Source organism: Alligator sinensis, unplaced genomic scaffold (genome assembly GCF_000455745.1).
Source record: "Alligator sinensis unplaced genomic scaffold, ASM45574v1 scaffold76_1, whole genome shotgun sequence".
Classification (NCBI taxonomy): domain Eukaryota; kingdom Metazoa; phylum Chordata; order Crocodylia; family Alligatoridae; genus Alligator; species Alligator sinensis.
Window position 1 is genome coordinate 3,504,466 of NW_005841865.1, and position 23,105 is coordinate 3,527,570.

General features: G+C 41.4%; 1 protein-coding gene and 1 long non-coding RNA gene across 5 annotated transcripts in view; one reads left to right on the forward strand and one right to left on the reverse strand.

Moving 5' to 3' along the window:
- Window positions 1-23,105, forward strand: part of EYA2 (EYA transcriptional coactivator and phosphatase 2) — a 149,065-nt gene that overhangs the window by 102,964 nt on the left and 22,996 nt on the right. For all 3 annotated transcript variants that reach the window (XM_014525637.2, XM_014525643.2, XM_014525657.2), the window contains 3 exons: window positions 606-733; window positions 1,223-1,306; window positions 21,601-21,690. In XM_014525637.2, the coding sequence (XP_014381123.1) occupies window positions 606-733; window positions 1,223-1,306; window positions 21,601-21,690 (302 nt within the window). The remainder of the gene's footprint in view (window positions 1-605; window positions 734-1,222; window positions 1,307-21,600; window positions 21,691-23,105) is intronic.
- LOC112547963 overlaps window positions 1-23,105 on the reverse strand; it is a 42,057-nt gene that overhangs the window by 16,411 nt on the left and 2,541 nt on the right. The window contains exons 2-3 of one of the 2 annotated variants that reach the window (XR_003091752.1): window positions 20,804-20,950; window positions 8,714-9,916 (exon numbers count right to left, since the gene is read on the reverse strand). This is a non-coding gene — a long non-coding RNA (uncharacterized LOC112547963). Of the gene's footprint in view, window positions 1-8,713; window positions 9,917-20,803; window positions 20,951-23,105 lie in introns of those variants that run through there. The other variant, XR_003091751.1, reaches the window with a different exon arrangement.

Sequence of the window (23,105 nt, forward strand, 5' to 3'; positions counted from 1 at the left end):
AGTGAAAAGTGCATGCCCCAGAAATCTCCTTAAAGGCATATAGGATTGGGTTTCTGAAACCTTGGAAATGCCTGCCTGGGGTGGCTGAAGAGCAGAGAAAGCCCTGGGCTGCCTGCATTCTGCCACCATAAGCAAAGAGATGTTGGCCACAAAAAGGCGCCACAAACAGTGACTAGGAATCCTTGTGCTCACAAATGTGGGTGTTTGTGGCATAATAAAGGGCAAAGAAGTCTGTTCATTTCGGTTTTATGCTGCCAGATTTTTTTTTATAGCAGGCAAAATCCATTTGCAGCCAGCCTAATGCACATGTTTCAGAAAGGCTTACTCCCTTTCTGAACATACCTAGTTGGTGAAATTCTTAATGTGTAGGCCAGGTTTCGGAATTCTGCGCATTGCACTGGGTGAGTACGTGGAGGGGCATATTTTCCCACCTGAGACTGCAGTGTGTGAAGGTGCAGCATCTTGAGAGACTTTCCGTGAATCGGTGTTATTCCATCTGTCATACCTTTGCCTTAATATCGTTTTCTTGTATTAAAAGAAACACTTGTGAAGGGGAATAGATAGTGAAACTTAGGCTTTTACTGGCATGCCTTTTCTCACAACAGGGGAATATGCAGCAACACCAGTAAAAGATATAGAAGCCGACAGGCAGCACCGAGCATCTGACGGAAAGGTACGAGGCCGATCAAAAAGAAGCAATGATCCTTCCCCCACTGCTGACAGTGAGATTGAGGTAACCGTGCTAATTCCTTGTTTGTTAATAAATCCAGCCATGAAAAACCATGGCACTGATTTGCAAATAATTCACTAGAGAATGATCAGAGCAAAAATGATATTAGCTAGACATTTGGATCTATAACCATAGTTAGTCAGTTTAAAAAAAAAAAATCTGTGGACAAAATTCTGTTCTCTGCACTTTAACATCTTTCGATTGTGTTGTTCTGTTCTCCTGGTAAGTTAAGTCATTGATATTTCCATGCATGCTGGGGCAGCAGACCAACAGAACTGATATTCCTGTGAGCCTTTCTAAGAACTGATTCTTCTTTTTTTATTTTTACCAACTTTAAAGAGGCATCGCTGATTGAAGTAGGTTTTTGGTTTTTTTTACCATTAAAAGATATATCCAAGTAAAATCTTTTCCTAATTGCATGCAGTCCTGCAAACACTTAATGTATGGATGTATTTGTCTCTCTTTCACTCCCACCCTTATCTTTCATTACAGCGTGTGTTTGTGTGGGATTTGGACGAGACGATAATTATTTTTCACTCCTTGCTCACGGGAACCTTCGCATCCAGATATGGGAAGGTAAAATTTTAAATAATCTCTTTTAACATTACTGTTTGTCCAGTCAAATTGCAATGGGTATTGTGGGGGGCTGTTAACAAGGCATCTTTTCAAACAGATGCTCCTGTTATGCTCAGACAAATTTTGTACTATAAGTCTTGTAGTATTTCCCTCAAACATGTGAAAATTTAATTTAGGTTCCCCATCATATTGTGTGTAGACCGTTTTCTTCAAAAGCTTATATTGTTCAGTTGCTACTAGACAGGACACTGAGCTGTTGTTCTTTCAAAGACACGTCTCCTAGGAAAAACAGCTTATCCACCAGGCGGGAAATAGTATGTCTAGCCTGAACAAGGTAATGTTTTTCGGTTGGTCTATTGTTTTCATAAGAATCACAGAGATAGACAGATAGATATATTGGGGGTTTTCTCAAGAGATCTTTTCCTTTGGCCAACCCACATACAGCAGTGCATCTTCCAACCGTTTACCTTAAATAGCCAACTGAGACCAGATATTTTTTTAAGGCATTAAAGAACCTGGTAGTATTTTCACCCTTGGCATACTAACTACTTGTCTGCTTTATTAGGTACCTAAATACCTTGGAAAATCTGTCCCCCGAACTGATTATGTCATGTATGTAAGGAATCCGTTCTGTAAGTGTTAGAGGAAACTTTGAAGTAGTTGAACTTGGCTGCTGTGGAATTCTGAAAAAATGGTACTTGTATTTAGAATTTTGTGGGTTTTTATGTATATGGCAGTTCCCTTATTTATAATTGTTTGATCACTTTGAGTTACATCATGCCAAACATTTTTAAATGAGGAGGAATAAAGACAATACCATTACCTAATTTAAGGTTGATGACCTATTTGGCAGCTGTTTCTGCACATAGCTTTAAACACTGCAGCTTCGTGAAGAGATTGGAAAATAATCCTGCTTCTCTTTAGCAAGCAGAAATATGATTTGACATCATTTTATGGCTTTACCAGCTGTAGTTGTTTTATGATGGTTATAACAAGCTGGATGTGTAATTAGCGAGAGAGATTTATTGTCCACTGTTAGATGTGCACCGTTGTAAAGGATATAAAATGGTGTTTGTGGTGCAGAAATCCACTGCAGCATGTGGAATACCACTAACACTTTTAACAGCACCCTCTGAAAATCAAGCACACATTTCCAAGCAGGGATTTGTTCAGGCCTATGTTGTACAAAATAATTTAAATGGTTACTTTTCCTACTGAACATAATGAATGAGACAGTTTGCAGCAGACATTGTGTAAACTCTCGCCTTGTATGTAAAAAATAGAAAAGGAACAGGCAGGATAAGGAAAAATAAACTTATGCAGAATAGGCCTGCTGTGCAATCACACTTGGGACTGAGTTTGGCTATTAATAGTTGATGAAGATTTCCTGTTCTGTCTTGGCAAAAGAAGTGTGCAAGTGGATGGGAAGAGGGGATGGTTGGGGAAAGAGCAGTACTGGAGAAAGGTGAGTCACAGTCCCCCTTACTTAGCTTCTCTGGCCCCAATACTCTTCCATTCCTTTATAATGCTGTAGCTCCAACAGTGGGTGGAAAGACTCCAACCCAGCCTTGCCTAAAGACAGTCACTGTATAAGTAACTTCTACATCTACTTGCATGTCACTACTTGCCCCCCCGCCCCGCAGCCAGTCAGCAGTGATGGGGCAGGGAGGGGTGTGTCCCGCAGCCGATCACACCAACCAAAGCGGGGTTACCCCCAGCTGGTCATGAGTGCTGACCCGGAAGTGCCAGCGGCGCTTCTCCTGGTGCCTCCACTCCCTGACCAGCACTCTCGGGGGGAGAGGGGGGCACACCAGCACTCCCCTCACCTGTTGCCTGAGTGGGGAACACTGGCTGCCAGGGGTGCACCAGCGCTCTTGGCGTGCACGTGCACCCCTGTACACCCCATATGCATGGCCACTATCTGCTTGGCCTTGTGAATTCCATTCCCAAAGCTAAGCTCCTAAAACTTAGGTGTAGCCTAGCCCAAAGTATGGGTTAAAGTACAGATGTAGGCTCTTGCTATTTACCCAGTTCCTCTCAACCAGGTGCCATGAAATCCTTTTAAGGGTGTTGCAGCATGATTAGCACTGTTAGCTGTGCAAACGCCTATACATGATTCACAAGATAAACCCAGAGATTTTAAATAGGAGTCTACAGTGCCAAAAATGTTTCTGCACTGTTGTGGTCTTTTTGAGTTTTTTGCAACAGAATAATTGCTCTATTATTCTTTTTCCATAGTGAAAAAATGAATGAAAGCTAAGAGCTGGCATTTTTGAGGTGTGCCTTGAGTCTAAAAAGGTTGAGAACCACTGTAGTAGCACCTTATGCCTTGGTCCTTTGTCCTGGCCAGTGGACTGTGCTATATAGTCTCTTTATATTTCATCTTAATGGTTTTACAGTGTAGTTCCTGCAAAATAAACGATCTGTGGGTAACCAGTCTGGCTAGTGAACTCCAGATCTCCGTTTACTTTTTTGTCCAGGTATTATTTTTTCACAAATAAAATGTCATTAGGTGTAATGAGCAGGGATCCTGGTTTTCTCCGATTAAAAAAAAAATAAAAAAAATCCCCAATTTTCAGATAAAAAAATGTAACCCAAAATCCACATTTTTCCGTGATTAAAATGAAACACCATTAATATATAGATATGTATATAGTGATGTTTCATTTTAATCATGGAAAAATGTGGATTTTGGGTTACTTTTTTATATCTGGAAATTGGGGATTTTTTTTAATCAGAGAAAACCAGGATTCCTGGCGATGAGGTACTGCCAGTGCTTCTTTTTATACATAGGTGCCAAGAGGTTGGGGCTGGCATCAGAGAGGTAACATTGCCAGTACAATGCACTCTTCTTTGTCCTCATGCTCAGAGTATGCATTATGTGTCTGCATTATGAATGGTCACCAGGTGACCCTAAACAATTGCCCTATATACAGGAACTGAAGGTGCAGTTCCCCATCAAACTGCCCCGCCTGTGATTTGGGGGATATACTGCTTCTGTTCCAATTATGAGCTGGATTAACCCTCAAAACAGAAGCATACTATCAGGGACATACAAAGGGAGTTTTTATCGTGCCTGAACGTGGCAGAGAAGCTGGCAGGCTGGAGAAAACCTCCCCAGCCCCTAATGTCTCAGTTGGAGGTGCTTCAATGTAGAAGGGGGTAAAAGAAGATTCTGGAGCCATATGCTGTCCACCCAGCCTTTCTCATCCCTTCAGGTACATGTTAATGTGATCTCTCATGCAGTAGAAATAGACTGGAGCCTTTACTATATCTGCAAAGAGCAGTGCACCAAAACAAGCCTCTGAAGAAATCACAAAGGGAAATAAGGGAGTCAAAACTGCAGCAGTACTGGAGTTTGGGCTGAGTCAGATGCAGTGGTATTGGAAAGGAGAATTATGCACTACTGGCTTCTGGCACAACTGGGTTTGGCCCTTCATTCTGCCTTCTGGCTTCAAATAGCTCAACAAAGGCAGGACATGCCACCTAAGATCCTCTTAACCTATCATAATACATGGTAAAAGAGACAGCGACCTTCTCCTTCCCCATTACACACTTTGGGAAACTGTTAAATGAATTCTTTCTAATTATCACAATCTTACAAGTCAGCGGACTTTTGTTTTGACTCCCGCATTCTAGTTGTTAGCGTTCTCTTTGGCACCCCTCCTCATTAGCAGTGAAAAGCTGTGTTTGACAGATTCAGTCTAACATGTTTTCATGTATGGTAGAAACAAAAAGGTACTAAATATTTTTTGTGTTGCTAATATATTACAGAAGATACTGATGCTTTTTCTCCAATGCTCTTTTTGTTCATGTATATTTAGACTGTAGGTTCTTCATAGTAGTGGAATTTTATCTTTTTCACCTAGAATTATGGTACTGTTTTCAGTTGGTACCGCTTACTCTATTGTAATATAAAAATAATGACTAAATCAAACTTAAGTATTGTCATTTTTCCTATTACAATTTTTGGAAACAAATGAAAAGGATTTTAACACTGAATTACAAAACTGAACATTTCAGAAGACTGCTCGTGTTGCTATCAGAACATGGAATTCTGAAATTTTGTTGCATCTTTATCAAACATTCAATATTATCTAATACAAAATAGGGTTTGATCTGCAAAACTGAATGCAAGATGTAGTCAACACCTTAAATTGACACAAATTTAACAGAAATTAGTAGCAGAGGGAGCACATTTTGCCTAAATTTTCAAATAAACTTAGGAAAACTTATGGTCTGAGATTAATTTTCTGAATCTTCATTCAAAGTTGACTATCTCTGGTACTGAGTATATCTTCTCCAGCCTTGTCTGCCCAGGGGATTCTCTCCAATCCAGTCAACTACTAGTGCGAACACTTCAAGAGACAAGGAAACACTGTGGAATTTCCCTCAAGCAGGTGTAAGCCGCACTGTTGCCAGTACTCACTTTGCCTTTCCAAACCACAGGTTCACATTAGTGCAGTAACAGTGATGCCACAAATGAGGACATATCCTCCAAATGCATACGTAGAGCCTTAAAAAACACTTGTTTTTAAGACTATTAAAGACTGATTGGGTCCACAGCTGTTGCTATGCATCAGATGGGAATTTGCTCAAGAAAAAAAAAATCTGAATCTGTAGCTGGATCAGAGTTGTTGTAGTCTGTTTGTATTCTCCCTGCCCTTTGTGGACCTTGATTTGCCTTTACAATTTTTCTGCTTCAACAGTTGCTTTAGGCTAAGATTTTAAAGGGGCCTTGGAAAACGGATGCTTAATTGCGCTGTCTTTCAAGGGGAATTGGATTCCCAACTCCATAACACTTGAAAAAACTAGAAAACAAGAAATCAGTTTCATGAAATGTTGAGGTTGCAACACGTGCTTTCCTATCAGGATGAGTTTTGTGAAAAATATAATATGACCTACTGTAAGATAATAAATAGCCTGGTGGTTAGGGCACTTGCCTGTGACTTAGGAGTCTTGGGTTTGAGTCTCTACTCTGCCCAGTTCAAGTCCTTGCTGTTGCTTTCATTTTGACCAGAAATTCCATCCTAGACCTACCTCAACAGAAGAGACAGTAGAATTGATGCTCCTGCAGAAAGCTTGTTTCAGTGGACTTTAGTTGAAATCTTTCATTGAAAAAAATTTTGATCAACCGTACTTGATACCTTTTTTTTTTAAATCACAGTCCTTTATGCCTGAAACAGCTGTGTACATTGCTGTATTCTTACACTGGCCCAAAAAACCACTACCCATTTGAAACACCATAGGGTTTTAATCAAAACTGATGGTGATTCATGCTCTTAGTGGCTGGATCTGTCCTTTCCTCCTTTACAAACTGAGAAGAAATAAAAACCCATTTTATTACTAGGCAGTTAAAAACTATTTGTAGAAGTTGCTAAGGTTCAAATCAAAAGCGCCCTCCCTTGAGGACTATTAGTTAATTCAAAGTGTCATGGACTTTTTTTCTTCTTTCTCCTCCTCCTTTTGCTCAAGATGTGGCCTTGTATCACTACTGCTGTTCAAACATCTGAGAGTTTTCCATTCCTTTGACAAACATGAGCCAAAGTGCTTAAGGACATCTGTTTATTTTATTTCTTTAATGAGAAAACCTTCCAATTTCTTCTTGGCTCAGCTGTGTTTATTTACATTTTGTTAGTCATATGTGCTGGGCACCTTGGGACATTAAAAACCTGCAGAGGCCTAGGCTATGGCCTACTAGCAGGCATCCTGGTCAAAAAGGCAGAATAAGCCCTTCCTAAGGAAAACACAGTCCTTGGAACTCCATAAAATAGATTTTCAAAACAAATACAGCCTAATTCACTCAGTAGATTGTGGATTAAGTCAAGATGAATACAATTTGGAAAGGATTTTCTGAGGAAGTTGGAGATTTTTTACTCACTGCAGGCTAAATCCTGTATTTAATGCCTTTTTAAGTTAAATAAAAAAACTATTCAGTCATTTTAGGTAATTAAAAAAAAGTCTGTTACTTTAGACATGCTTGCTATATTAATTATTGGCTCATTACTGGGGAGACAGGAGGAACCATACAGAGTATATCATTCCAGTTGTTTGATTATTTCTAAAATGTATTTTGAGAGCAAATGTTGGTGTTCTATCGTTTTGGTTGGGTAACTGGAAGAAGTAACAATGCAAACAGGTAAAACTAACCTATCATAGTTTGAAAGGTGGACGCAGGAGACATTATGAAGAGGATTTATGAATTTAACCTCTTGTAGCAGAGCTTAGGTGATCCGTGGGCTTTCTAAGCATAGTGCACATATGTGACATTTAGGAGTATTAAAGGATTATTTTTAACATAAAGTGCATGTCATAAATGATGCTGGATTATCAGACAAGTGATAGCTGAGGTGACTGTAGTCCTGAGCACCTCCAAGTAATTAAACATAGTTTGCTTCTATTATATTTAGGAACCTGTATTAAAAATAGATATTCAAACTTGCACATGTAAACACAGATAAACTATATTGTTATATGTCAAAGACAATTCTGCATGGTTGTGCACAACTAGCTGTTTCTACCTCAGTGGACTGTATCATGAAAACATGGCCCTTTTTCATGGGACAGGATTTGAATAAGACAATTATATTCTATCTCATAGCAGAAAATAGTGAGGGTAGTGAGAAACAACTTGTTGAGTTAGGATACCATCGGATGTAAAGCCTTCCACATGCCTTAACAAACATTTTTCCTGATGAACAGAAGAACCATTGCACAGATTTAAAACACAACGAAATAAAACTATTTAGGGGCCTGATTCCTATGGGACATTAATCAAACCCCAGCATTCACAGATATGAATCCTGAGGATAGCTTTGAAGCTATTGCCATATAAAGCACTTAAGGGAGGGGTTCATCCGAGTGTCTGAAACTGTTCAGCTTCTACGCACTTGTGGAGTATGGGAGTTGGGGGGTTAAATACCTTGTCTTGCATACCTCTGCATTTTGGTACAGATTTTTTTTCCTGATCAGTAGACCACATGGGTTTGGCATACAGAACCTTTGAATTCCCCTGAAATTGTTGTTGCTGTGGCATAAATTGTACATTTAAGAGAAGAACAGGGATCTATTTGCAACAGACACTGGCAAACCATCTTTTCTAACTGTATCCGCTTAATGAGGAAACTTTATCTGGCTCCTGATAAGAGCAAAACAGCTCTAAGGCACTGTCCCCATTATTTGTGGACAGATTAATGCAAATAAGCGTCAGAACATGTAGTGGAGTATACTGAATCTGGACTTTAATGTACGGCTGTTGTCAGCCAAGTGACCCTGAAGATAGCAATATCCTACTGCTCACTCTGAGTCAAATGTACTGCTTGACTAACAAGACATTAGACGGTTTTGTCCACAGAAACTGACTTTATTTCCCCAGCACAAAAATAAAACAAGCAAGAGAGGTTTCATTTTGTTCTCTCAAGGCAAAAATTAGGTATTTTCCCTTAGCACAGATGAGATGATGGTTTTGCCCACAAAGGAAATATTTTCATCCAGCCCTAATAAACATGAGAAACAGGAGCATAAGAGACCAAGCTTTATTCCCTGTTCAAGTTATTTGACTGTAAATGCACCTGCCTTCTGGAAAAGGTCTGCTGTTCACATCTCTGCACTAGGCATTAGGAAATTATGTAGAAACCCATAAAAGCATGCAAGGGAGAGAACACGATGATAGGACCCCAGAACAAGCCTTAGGCAGGTTCTGCAAACTAGTTAACATTTTATAACGCATCTTTAGAATAGGTGCCACCATGTGTGGCTAGAGCGTCACTATGCTGTCCACAAACTGCAGTCTAAAGGCAGTGCAAAGAGGCCTACTGGTATTCTGCTCTTAGACGGGAATGTCAGAGCCCCAGGTACTTGGCAAAGGATAGAATGACTCTTATGTGCCTCAAATTATATGAGGCAGATGTAATCATCTCTTCAATATACGGCTTCAGATTTATTTTTTGTTCTATTGCCCTTGAAATGTCTCACCCTTGCAGCAAAGTTTTAATTGCATAGTACATTATTATCTCCAGTGCGAAAATCTTATCCACCAGTATTCAGAGGGCACCAGTAACTGTGGAGTCTTTTCAGATCTTGCTTTTGAACAATGTTAAGATATCCATATTACCACTTTTGAGGTATACTGATGGTGGCACAGAAACCTTGGGGACTGAGGAGCCTGCTGGTCAAGCAGGAGAAATCAGGGTTCCAGCAGGTTTTCTCTCTACGGCCAGAGTTTGGAAACAGAATACCGCAGTACTGAGGTCTCTTCTTTAGCTAGAAGGTACAAGCACTGTTTTTCTTAATTAGAGAGTCCCAAATTTTTAAATCCTGAAAGGGTGGATCCTTCATAATATCTGTCATCAAGATCACAATGAAAACAGTTGATAATGCAACGTGAGAAAAAGCTGAGAGAGCACTAATGTGTCTAACGAAAGCAGCATTGGGCCCAGATGAGAGCCCTAAGGGAGCACCCACTGTGTTTATATTATGACAAACCAACGAGCATAACTCCAGATGAAAAGAGCCCAGTACTACAAAGCTGCTCCGTGGCTCAGAGTGTGGGCCTGGACTCCACCATGCACTGAATAAGCTGTGCTAGGAAGGGCTCCAACGACGAGAATCCTGTACAAGGAATGCAACAGAAATCAGTTTTCCTTTAAGGTTCAGGACAGCAATCTCTGCATTGACTTGGGAGAGCCAGTATGGTCTGCTGCAGTGATTCACAACCAACCTGGCCACAGCCACTGCTGCGATTCTCCCAACCACCCAGTCGTGGCTGCACATGCAGATCACAGCAGAAGCACTCTCCAGCTTAAGAGCCAGATAAAAATCATCCCATGGGCCAGATCCTGCCTGTGGACTATAGACTGCTGACCCCTGCTTAGACATTTCCAAAGAAAAAACAGATTTATAAACAGTGATAAGAGATTTAGGAGCCAAGACAACTCTGTGAAACATATCCATAAGAACACCTCAACATCTGATTTAATTTTGTGCTACCTTCAAATTTATAAGTGGAAAACATGTACCTGGCTGATGACTTGGGTTAAGAGTGTTGTTTTTGATATCTCCCATATTACATTTTTAATGTATGTACAAAGCTAACTGTGAAAAAAAAAATCATGAAGGCTTTTTTTGTTTTGTTTAGCTACTGTTTGCTTTTGTCAGGCAAGTTTACAGCATGTTGAATGTTAGGGCTGTTCATTCAGGCTCAAAAGCATGTGTAATCAATCTGAATTTATCATTTTTCAGATAAAATACTGTGATTGCATGTGTAATGGTCCTGTTTATTTCAGTCTCCAAACTGTCTGATATAAACTAGTGAGAGGTCTGGGGGGCTATTTTCAAAATCATCCAGTCCTGTTTTTTTAAAAGTTTTAATTACTTTCTATGAGGTTTAGGTTCCTAGGTCATTTTTGAAAATAGAACTAGGCTGTGAAGTCACTTAAGCACTTTCAGAAAAGCCTCCTCTATTTCCCTGTCTTTTCAGAGCACCACTGCTTGGGAAGCAGCTGTCCAGAAGACTAAAACTAACATTCATCTAGTTCAGTGATTTTTTTCAAACTTCTTTGGATTTTTTTGAGTTTATGCTTCCTTGTTGTGCACGTATTCAGTGTACGTATAACCAGGAAGCAATATGGATTATTTAGTACTGTGTTACCAGTCGCGTTGTAACAGCAACCTTCTTTATTCTTATTCCTTCTTTTTCTCCATTTATAATTTGCCTTTCCCTTCATCTATTTTTCCATCCTCTAGATGTTCTCTGTATGATCCTAGTGGCAAGCATACCCCAGTTTGAGAAACACAGGTCTATAGCTCTACAAACTGGTTTTCTCAGCACTTTAAAAGTCCCATGAAAAGAACTAAAGGGTTTCCCCTCCTTGAAAGCCCAAATACAAATACATGTAGCTACTTGAACTGAGGAAAACAGATTCTACATGTACCCATAGGGGCCACTTTTCTCTGTGAACCGGGCAGCCTTCTCACATTCTGATCAGGGTATGAAATACAGCATCCAAATGAATTAGTTTATTCTCGCAACCTGTCTTTGTTCAAACATGTGGCCCAACCTTCTCTCTCTTCAAACCATTGCTTTTTTTTTTTTCTTTTAATAATATTGCAACCAAACTGGTTGGTTTTTCCAGGAGTTTCCAAGTAATTAAACCCAATTAAAACCATTAAATTCTTTCTTTTAGTGACAACTTCATTATTAACATCTAACCGCAAGGAGGAGATTTAACTTGGAAAGCTCTCGATTGTGTACTAATCCGTCTCTCACCTCTGGCTGACACCTCCTGCAGATAAACCTACAGAACAGGAGTCTGATAAATGCTTTTAATTAATACTTTCTTCCTTGTAGAAAAGTAATTATTTGCTCACGGCATAAACAGGTATTTGGCAGGGATTTAAAAAGCCTGATTGGTTTTAAATAGCAGGCTTTAATATTTTTTTTTCTTTTAAAAAGGAAAAAAAGTCTGAATCCAAGATACATGCTTGGAATTACATTGTCCTAATGTTCAGAATGTCAGGTTAATTGGCACATTGGTAAATAAAGGCAAACTCAGACAACAAGCTGTCTTAGTTTGCTATCCATCTCAAAGCAGCCAGGTCTGCCCCTTTGCTCATGGCATGCAAGTCTGAACAGTTTGTCTGCAAGACAGAAGCTTGGAACTAGAGCAATTTGGAACCAGAAACTGAGGTAAGAGTGACTTGCACTTGAGAGATTGCCAAAGATAAGCCTGCCTCTCACTTCCTATTACAATTTCCCCAAAAGCTGTACAGGAGGAGGTAACTGCCTGTGAAGGCCCAGCCACCTGGATTAGTAGTAGCTGCAGGTGGTAACAAATACATGTGTTTTTAATGCATACTTCAGGGCAGGTATAAGCTGTAGTGAAAAGTAAGGCGCTCAGTGTTTTGGGAAAGAAGCAATGAGGAGACTTTTGTTGGTACCAAGCAATTAAGCAAGTCTGCATTGTAGTAGGAAGTGTGACAGCAAGACATGTAGGCATACTCAAGCTAGCCTTACTCTGTCTGGCATGAATGGTGGTAGCAATGAAGATATGGCAGCATGGACTTCTGGGCTAAGGACAGATGTTCAAAAAACCCAAGGCAGAAGTGGTCAGAGTTTTGTGCTTTACCGTAAGTGCCCAAAGTTGGGTCAGGAGGGAACAGAACAGACACTGGCCCTGAGGAGCAGGGCCAATGCAGACTGCCTGCAGTCGCCAAGGCCAGCAGGTTGGGGGTGCTCCCGAATGCCTCTAAGCAGGCTGTCTCTGCTCCCCCACCCCCCTGCCAACAGCCATGTGCTGGCAGGGGGCAGTGCTGGCCAGCCGGGCTGGGCAATGGGAGGAGGGGAGTGAGGAGTGGTGGCCTCCACCATGCTAGCTTGGATCTGGGGCAGCTGTCAGCAGGGCGGGAGGGATGGGGAGAGGGACAAGGGCTGTGTTTAAGACACCAGTGACCTGGGACAGCCCCCCCCCACCGCCGCCCCCTCCTGGCAGGCAGATCCATCACATGCTACTGAGGGCAAGGCATTGGAGGTGTCCAAGCTGGCTGCAGCCACACACACGTCCCCAGGACATGCCACACAGGGCCTGCGTTGGCAGAGGCTCCAGGACAGGAGCAGGAGTGGTTGAGAAACATAGTGGGCTGCGGGCATGCGGGGCCAGGGCTGTCACCAGTGTACACCTCTGAGGATGGGAGCAGGGTGGGGGAAAAGCAGTAGGATTCAGGCTCTAGCTCCAAGGATGCTAAGCCAGTCTGCAGACAGTTCTGTGCTGCCGCCTGCCTCCTGGCACTGCCCGGGCAGTTGGCTCTGCCCTGCCCTGCCATTTTCCTGGCCATCTCCAAGCTCACAGGGTGACATGCAGGGCAGCAGCTTTAGGATGGGCAATTCTTCCCCCACCCCACTGTAGCAGCTGTTCCCCCATGAGGCACTGGCTCCTGCCCGATGCCCACTACCCAGGGGCCAGTGCCTCTCGTGGGGTCACCTCAGTGGGCAGGTGGGGAAGGTGCTGACTTGAACCACAGCTGGGGCGGGTGTCCCCAGGGAGCGGCACACTAACCCCAGAGCTCCTGCCCTGTGGGGACTGTCCCTGGTACAGCTGTGGGGCACCTCACCCGGTAGGCAGTGGGGTAGGGCAAGGCAGCGCAGAGTTGGCTGCCTGGGCAGCACCGTGAGACAGGTGACAGCAGAGTACTATCTGCACAGAGTGGCTTGGCATTCTTGGAGCCAGGTCCTATTGCTTTGCCCACGCCCTGTTCCTACCCCTGGAGGTGTGCATCAATGACAGCTCCAGCCCCACATGCCTGTAGCTTTCTGTGCTTCCCAGGCATAACTGCCCCTGTCCTGGTGCCTCTGCCAGCCCAGGAGATGCCCAGCACTGGGCCCTGTCCAGCATGTCTTGGGTGCATGTGTATGGCTGCAGCTGGGCTTGGATGCCCTCAGTACCCTCAGCAGCACATGGCAGATCTGCCTGCTGGGTCAGTCTGGGGGTCACTGGGTGGTCCTGGGACACTGGTGTCTTGAGTGCAGCTCCTGTCTCATCCCACTCTCGCACCCTCCCATGCTCCACTGACAGCTGCCCCAGACACGAGCTAGATCAGTTTGGGGGAAGGGGTGCATGGTAGGGTTCCCCCTTCCTGCTCCCATGCAGAAGACAGGGCTATGTGAGAGCGCAGGAGCAGCCAAGCGCTGGCTGAGGCTAGCCCTCTGCCCTGTGAGGGGAGGGTAGCAGTGGGGAGAGGGAGACGGGGCTGCAGAGCGGGCTGGGATGCTGGCAGACTGTGACCTAGCTTGCATTGGGAGGGGATCTGGGTCAGATGTTCAATAGACTCGTCTAACCTAAATTGATTAAGTCTGATACCAGACTGATCCAGATCTCTTAGACCATTTTTAAACCAGTTTGTGCACCAAGCTTCTGTACAGTTGTGGGTTTAAACCAGTTTCTGTTCAGTTATGTGTAATGTCTGGCCCAGTATTTGGTCACTCCTTAGATAAATAGCAAGGAACTTAGTACGGGTGTACGGCCTCTATTGTTATTGCCTAAGCTAGATGGATCAAACCTGAAATCACATTCTCAGTTGCAGTATATACAAAGTCTGTTTCACATGGAGCGGTCATCATTAAACAACTCCGCAAGATGTATTTTAGCAGAACTGAATTGTGTTCTGCCTTGTTCTGGCTGTTACTGTTCACTAGAGCTGACCCAAAATTTAGACATAACTTCTCTAATCAGAAAATGATGGGTTTTTTTTCAAAAAGCTCTTTATTATAAAAATGTTTCAACATTTTTTTTAAGCGCTGTCAATATTGTATTTTGACACCTTTGAAACAAAGGTCCATTTTGTGGGTTAACTTTTTTTCATTTTGAAATTTAAGTCAATTTATAGCAAAATTAGAATAAAAATAGGCCAGAATTGACATGAAATATGAATTGACCGAATTTGATATCTTTTCCAGAATTTAGATTCACAAAAATATTAAGATTTTGATTTGAGAGGCAAGTTTTTTAGAACATCACATTTTGCCAGTTCTAGTATTTAGTTCAAACCATGAAAAGCCTACAAGAGGGGAAAAAAATAACCCTCTTCTGAATTAGGTTACTGAAAAACAATTACTATCTTGATAGAATGCAAAATGGGCAGGTCCAATAAGCTGTTATAATGATCTAGTCTATATTGTAACAAGTTTGATTCCAATTTACAGGGGCTGGAACAGGCCAGGTAAGATATTTTTCTGCTTGTGTTGCAGAATCCAGTGACTTCTGTCTCCCTGTTTTTTACCTTTCTCATCTCCAGAAAACATGGTATGGGGATTATCCTTGAACCAAAGGACACTGAAGACCTCTACAGACTTTGGTTCACATCCCTAGCCCTGCCCCTTAATGCTAGACTAAATAAAAATGGACCAGTGAAAACAGTTTTTGATGGAGTGATATTGTTCTGCTGAATTTAAGGTTGCAAATAGCATAGCATTAATCCACCGTACTAGACAATCCCAGGAGTAGGAATACTGTCACCGATTGCTTTACATAAAATAACGATCACAGGTTTCAGCTGATGATCAGTTGGGCTCTAAAAAAAAAATTTCCCTTGAACAAAAGGGCTCTCCTGGCAAAGAAATGGAATCGTTATCAGTATGACTGCTTAGACATAATATAAGATTGATATAAGAAATTAAAACATAATTCCCGTGGAGTTGTGTAGTTCCAAGGTGGTTGGAGTCTGTCTTGCAAGATCAGGCCCCGGTTCAGACAGTCCACACAATATGTGAAATAAGTTCTTCTTAGCTAGAAATGGTAACAGTGGCTGTTCAAATCACAAACAAGAGAGACCTTTAAAGTAACTGACCTGTGTAGACATTTTTCAGTTCAAATGGTTACAACTTTGCTCTACCTTCCCATTTCTGGATCCCAGCTAGCTTATGAGGACAGCGTTAGAGAGTCTTAATTATCCATCAGAGTGGTCTTGCAACATTACACCATAGCAGAAATGTCTGACAACAACACTGTGTAATTAAGTGCTCTATTCCTTCCCTTTTGCATTGGACGGGCACAATGGCAGTCCTTGTACTCCTCAGTATACTAAGGCCTTTTCTAAACTGGTGCTCCTGCTATTGTGCTAACCTTTCTAATCCCATAGGAAGGTGCGTGTGCTCCCTGCCAATGGTGGCACAACAGCTGAGCTCTCTCAGGGTTCCTGCCTGTAACATATCCCTTAATGCTATAACTGCACCCCAAAAGTAATTGGGTGAAGCTGTTTAATTTGGCCATTTAAGGAAGCTATAACAGCTGTGTGTGGCAGAGGTGATGCATCCAGGGATGGATTGTAATGTCTGAAATTTTATTTACAAAGGATATTGCTTGTTTTCTATCCCTACCTCTCATTGTCCTTGTTTGTTAAAGCAGAACTACTAGATTAGTGAGGGGGTAGGACCTCATTCTTCTAATGTTACTAAACAAGCACTCAAAGCTTGTGTTTCCAGTTTAATCCATTTTTGCTGTAAAGAAGTAGTTCTTGGGAGGAGATTATTTTTTAGGAGTTTAAGATCCAGTCTCACAACTGGGTTAGTGCGTTCACAGATTGTGTCACCTTCAAAACTGACCTCCTTAGGTTAAATGTTTCCCATACATGTGGGAAAACTGGACCCTCGGAAACTAACAGATCCCAGAGAATTACTAGGATAATTTTCAGTGCATATGGGCAACCTTGTCTTCCAAACCAAAGCTAGCTTAGCCAGCCACTAGACCACGGGTGGGCAAAATGGAGCCTGCCAGGCCGTTCTATCTAGCCTGCGAAGCCCCTAAAAATTTTTGAAAATTAGTATTTATCTGCCCCTGGCTGCCTGTCATGCGGCCCTCAATGGCTTGCCAAAACTCACTAAGCGGCCTTCCTCCCAAAATAATTGCCTGCCCCTGCACTAGACAATCCCCCTAAAGCATGAAGTAGTATGAAGCCACTGCATTGGCTTCTGAAACACCTGCTTTCCCAGTAGACAGGCTGCCCTTTTACTTGGCTGATTTCCAGGTGCTGGAACAGCACCTTATGTTGGCTTTCACCAGTTGTGAAATAAAGCTGCCCTTAAGCTAAAGGCTGAACCCAGCACGCTACTTCCCCTGGCATAAAGGGAGTGCAAAGAGGATACTGGATCTGAAGGAAAGTATTGAGGTGAAGATTTTTACTATGGACCTTGAATCTGCCAATCTTCATCTCTCAATGTCTGTGGAAGTGTCAGCTTCATACTGTTAAAAATCATTCAAAACATTGTATTCTAGCACCTGTTTTGCATCGTACCTTAAATACATCTGTCAGAAGCTGAGCTGACATGCTTCCAATTTGGGAAGAGAGGTCATCCATTAAAGTCAGCCCCTCCTAGAAAGGAAGGCAGCAGAGTCTGTACTGTCTTTAGACAGTGACTTGCAATACTCTTAGGATACTCTGAATTTAAGAGTCTCTGTGTTTATACAGCACCTAATGTAACTGGCTCCTGACCTGATACCTCTCATACTGACACCAAGAAACATCAGCTAATAATCACTACTGCTTTCTGGTAGCCTGTTTGCATTCTTCCATGCTGCCTCTCATCTTTGGGAGAAGATTCCTATAAACATCTGCAAAGCTACGTCATTATTCTTATTTGAGTTCCTCCTTTCCTGTGATCCTTACAGAAGACTTTGACAAGATGTGAGGTGCTAGGAATATTTCCTGTCTTGCAGGCAAATATTACCTCATTCTTTCCCTGTGCTTCTGTCTGTCTGCAACAAAAATTAAGCCAAGAGAGATCTTTTTGTTCCGTGTCTGTACAGCACCTAGCATAATGGATCCAACTCTGTGACTCGTCCTTCTTGGTGTTATGGTATACAGGAATACAAGTATGGATTCATTGTGCAGTCCTGGCCATGACTGGTGCCTCTGGACACCAATTTATCTGAATAATAAATAATAATAGGAGTGCTGATTTGCCTGTTTAACTTTATCAGGCTGTTTTAGACTTGGAAACATGCCCTACTGTAGAGGAAATGTCCATACTGTGCTATGCATTGATGCCAAATCATTTCCCTAGTTGACTTCCCTGCTGGGTGGTAAAGTGCATTTTTCTGTTTTTATTTTCATTCCATCACATTCTCTATCTCAAGAGAAGGATTTTTTCTCATCTGCAGTTTAATCTACATATTGTTTCAGTTTAAGAGAAAGTAACTTCATACACTGCACTGCACAAATGTTCCCCACTCCACGCTGGCTATTAATACCAATAAAGTTGCAGACAGACCCAAAGAAAAGAAACATGAAAGATACCGACCAGTGAGATATCCGAAAAGAGATTTAAAAGGTAATGGCCCTTACAATGTAGAATAAATAAATTGCTTCATTAAAATAAAATCATTCCTTCCTAGCTACATCTTTCCTTCAAAATAGCTCCCTTGATATAACTTCATGTGGACAGTAAAATTCAATTCAGTGTTAGTCACAGAGAGCTTCTGCAATAACCAGAATGTTAATTAGAGCTTTCCAAGCACCAGCATGCTGAAGAAAATCAATACCCTCACACCTGTGCAACTGTGTTGGTGCTGCCATCAGCACTGGGGACTTGCTGTAATTCTCCCATTGGTAGTTCCCATCTCGGGGGCAGAGATCTGAACATGCTTAAGGAGATAGGCAGTGCTCCTCTGAGGCATGATTTGCTGCAGTGCACATTCCCACAGTTTCAAATGGTCCCAATTGAGACTTCATGCAGGTTTGAAGCAATCATGCCAGGGATAGAAAAGGCCTTCCTGATCTTAACCTTGATCTCCTGGATAAATCATCTTGGAAAGAAATTATTGTAAATATGTATTTCACTTACGCACTCAATACTTGAAATATGTAAAAATTGGGGTGGGAAGTAGTTTTAGGCGTTCTATGACAAAAATTAGGATTAGGAACATTTGGCCGTAAATATTTTAGTTTTACTTTCAGCCCAAAAGAAGAAAGTGCCCTTCTCTCATGGACAGTCGCAAGCATTTTTGAACATGAGTAACAATGGTTTTCTCTAGTTTAGTGTAGTCCCTGTGAGTCATTCTTATGGCTGCAACCACAACCGTTCTATTCTAATTAAAGACAACTACACCAAGAATGCGTAATAATTAGGTTACGCATCTGCCACAAAGGTTGATTGAAACAGCCTCCAAACACTGTGCTCTTGGGTAGACCTCCTAAACTAGTTCATTACTGACCTCGCCATGCAATAACTTGATTCTGCAGAAACCTGCAGAAAATTAGGGCAAAGACTACATATAAATCTGCACTGTTTTAGCAAGACTTGTAACTTCAGTGGGAGAAAGCCACCCACATACATTAGAGGCACACAGAGATAAGAGATCCCTGTCTTAATGAAGATGAATTGCAACTGGAGAGCCCATTGGTCTATTTCAAGCTTTCTTGCTGTTTAATGTGATGGAGCAAAATGCATCTGAACTGAAAGGGTGTTTACCAGATCAGCCACTGATTACTCTAGTTTGTGTTTAAGAAATATTTAAGAAAATAGTTTGCAGATGAATAGCGCTTAAGACCCTTTGACATCATGCATTTCTGTGATTTTACACTGGACTTGGATAAGCAAGTTATTTGGTCTGAATGTAGGCATGTGGGAGTGTGAGACATGGAAAATAAAAAAAATAATATTTAGCATTGTAGTGGGCTAAGCTGAAGTGGCGGTCATAGCAGATTCATACAAAACAATTTAGAGCCATGTGTCACAAGAGACACATTGTGTCAGGTGCTCATTTATCAGCTTTGCTAAGGGCTAATGTTATTGGGAGTTGCATGTTCCCAGTGAGAGATCAAGCCCCAAATAGTGAAATAGATTACTTGATCAGAAGATCACTTTCTAGGACTGGTTTAAAATTTAAATATAGGGAAGATCAATAATTATTTTACTTAATTTCATTTTATTCTTGGAACAGTATTTCTAAACTAGAAGAATGGCATGACCAGGGGAAGAATTTTATGCGGCCGTTTATTACACGTTGCTCACAATTTACTAGATACTTCCCACAAATAAAAAGGCACAGTCCGTGTCCCTAGGAGTTGACAGTCCATGGGTAGCTAATGAATGAAACCAACAAATAAAAGGAATGAGAAGACAAATAATAGGGCCACTGATTTCAATGAGAATTCTGTCACTGATTTCATTGTGGGCCAGCATCAGGGCCTGGATTATGGAAGGTTAATGAGCATTTCTTGGCATTTGTGCCTGCGTAAGTAATATTATATCTCTTTCTCAAATAATTAAAAATTAGAGGACTGTTTTTAAGTGCTGGCAGTGCCAAGACCCCATGGGTATGGTGGTACTTGATGCTTTCCTTTATCAAACACTTTGAAATCTGCAGGTGGAAGTGCTGTATAAGAGTCAAGGTTTACTATGAGTGGTTCTAGTGTTACATGAAGTTACCATGCACACAAGTTCTAATGTTATATGACGTTACTATGCAGTCAGTCATGCTAGAGTATGTAGAAGCCTCTGACAATATCCCCATTTCTAACACATGGTATAACTAATGCTTTGTTTAGAATAATTTTTTTTTTCTGATGTAATTCTTTTGGTTCGTGATGCAATTTTTTTTGTCCCCAATAAAAGTATACCAATACAATCCATAGTATTGCTGTGGTGCTGCCTGCTGTGATGCTAGTATAAAGGTGCTTTATAGAAAAACAGATTATTCCTCTTCCTGAATTGGAATAGCTATTCTATATAAGCATTTTACAATGTTATAACTCTGTCTGCTGTAGGGGATTATACGGTAACTATACTTTAACTATACCTAACTAACTTTAACTATACCATTATATCTAAAACAGTACAACCTTTTGGTTTAAATGAGGCCTAAAAGGCACATTATTTGTCGCTCTACCAACTCCCTATTACACTTGGTCAGTCTTTCAAGAGCAGAACTAAGGTCATATCCATACTGCATGGGTCCATCCAAATTGTAAAATACCCCATATCATCCACACGTAAAACGTTTTTACCTGGCATGGAGATGCCATTAGCTTGAGTTGGGAGATCTGGCAGGTGGTGTAGGATAGAACCTTGTGGCTTCCAAATAGGGCACGAAGCCATTCACTCTGCAGTGCGGATTAGTGATGACCATCTTCCAAAGCCTTCCCACAATTCTCCTAAAAGATAGACAAATTCTGTCATAGTTGACAAGGTGGAATCCTAGAGCATTTCAACACGAAGAGCCATGCGATATGTACCTAAATGTACGTGGGCAGAGAGGAAAGAGTAGCAGAGCTTTGCAGCGGGAATACTGTGCTAGCTGTATATGAGTGGCTGATGCTGATCAGTTGGCTTAAATCTGCAGTAAAGATATCCCTTAAGATTACTGACTGATGTGAATGTGCCCTGCAGAGAAAGGGATCTGACTGGATGTTCAGAACAGTGAACCAAGAGTCAACGCCTGTGTACTATTCCTAACTTGTCGCCGAGTTGTTGTTTGGTGTTAGACAAGACACGCTGCTAATTTCCTATGGGAGTTATGAAGCCACAGATTTTTAATACTTCCTTAATATCCTCACCTCAAGCATGATACATGTTGTTCAAGAGGAGCCACATGCATCCACAGAGGGACAGAATTTGGCCATATATGAAGTTAAGGAAAAGGATGGAAAACTATATGAACATATCTGGGAAATAAGCAACATTAATGTGTATGCACCAAAAACAACGTGCAGAGTAGGGCAGACCCCAAATTCAGCCAGAAGCAGAAATCATGGAAAGAAAGCTTAAAATCACTAAAGAATGTACTTATTTTACTGTCTCACAGGACACCACCACCTCTGTGCGGATAGGTCTTATGATGGAAGAAATGATCTTCAACCTTGCAGATACGCATTTGTTCTTTAATGACCTGGAGGTATGTAGCTACTTACTTTACTTTAACAACTCTTTATTTAATCATATGCACCTAGCTTATCCTTGGTTTTCTAGCCCTGAAATTTAGTTTAGTGGGCCTGGGATGACTTGTTGGAAGCATGTCTCAGAGGGTACTTCTGACATTTTCACCATTAAGGACTTTTTAAGAAAAGTAGTGTAACCATGATGCCTATTGGCACTCTTGCTAAATCTAATAATAGGGACAATGCTTCCTTTTTCCGCCTGTAATTTACTATTAAATAATTTATTAAACTATATTAGCATAGATCTTGTAGGACATACAACAGTTAATTTCTATACCAGTTCCAACCAATAGAAATGGTTCCTGGTCCCTGTAATCTTTATTCTGCACTCATAGAAACTAAACCAAAGGGCTCCTGGCAGTCAACCCCATAGTACAAATTGAGACCACATACGTGTCTTTTTCACAAAGAAGCCAGAAAGTCTTTCCTGAGGGGACATCAGCTCTGTTGATGTACTGCATCAAGTAAAATACAAACTTAACATAACACAGATACAAGACACATCAAAGGCCTTTTAGACCATGTACTGAAGCCAAAGGAAGGGCAGAATATGCACGACTGAGAAGTCAGCTGTAGAGTGCTGGTGAAAAGCTGTGTGAACTCATAACCCGTCCATTGTTAGGAGTGGTCTTAAATGATAACACAGATTTATTCAAGATTTTCTAAGCAAAAGGCAGGCTTTCCTTGAAGAAAATGAGCTGGCTCCATAGGCACAATATATTCAGGAAATTGTCTGAAACAGTCTGGGTCAAAAGGCATCAGTGTTGTGTAGGCATTGCATAGGCACACACCCGTCCCTGCCTGTTTACTTGGAAAAGTAAGAATTTGCCTGCCGAACTGGCCCCATGAGGGCTTCTGATTCCTTCACTTTTTAGCTCTTTATAACTCATATGGGGGCTCAACAGCGTTACCACTCTCTTAAGAAACTTCTAGACATTTTCATTTTCCTTTAAAGAAAAATGGTGTGTAGCACCCAAATTTCTTTCCTCCTCCAGCTTTATTCCAAACAGTGGGTACATAAAGTGCAAGGTGAAAATCATGAAGAATAAGTGAGAAAAAACTATTTAAGAGCATAAGACACTGTGTAAATGAAGTTAATCTATTTAGAACATAGCCAACACCTTTCATTCATGTCTCAAAAGATGAGCAGGTAGTATCAATATTAAGTCCACTGTATAGGTGTAGAAACAAGTGCAAAAGCTACTGATAAGTGGATTTCCCAAATCAATACTGCAGAAGCTCTATGCTTATTCTGCTAGATTTAGGTTACTGCTGCACAGGAGTCAAATTTGCAAATCAACACATTGTCTCCATGTTTCATCCAGCCTCTAAGACCTGAAATCATGACCATGTTATTCAACTTCAGCTGTGA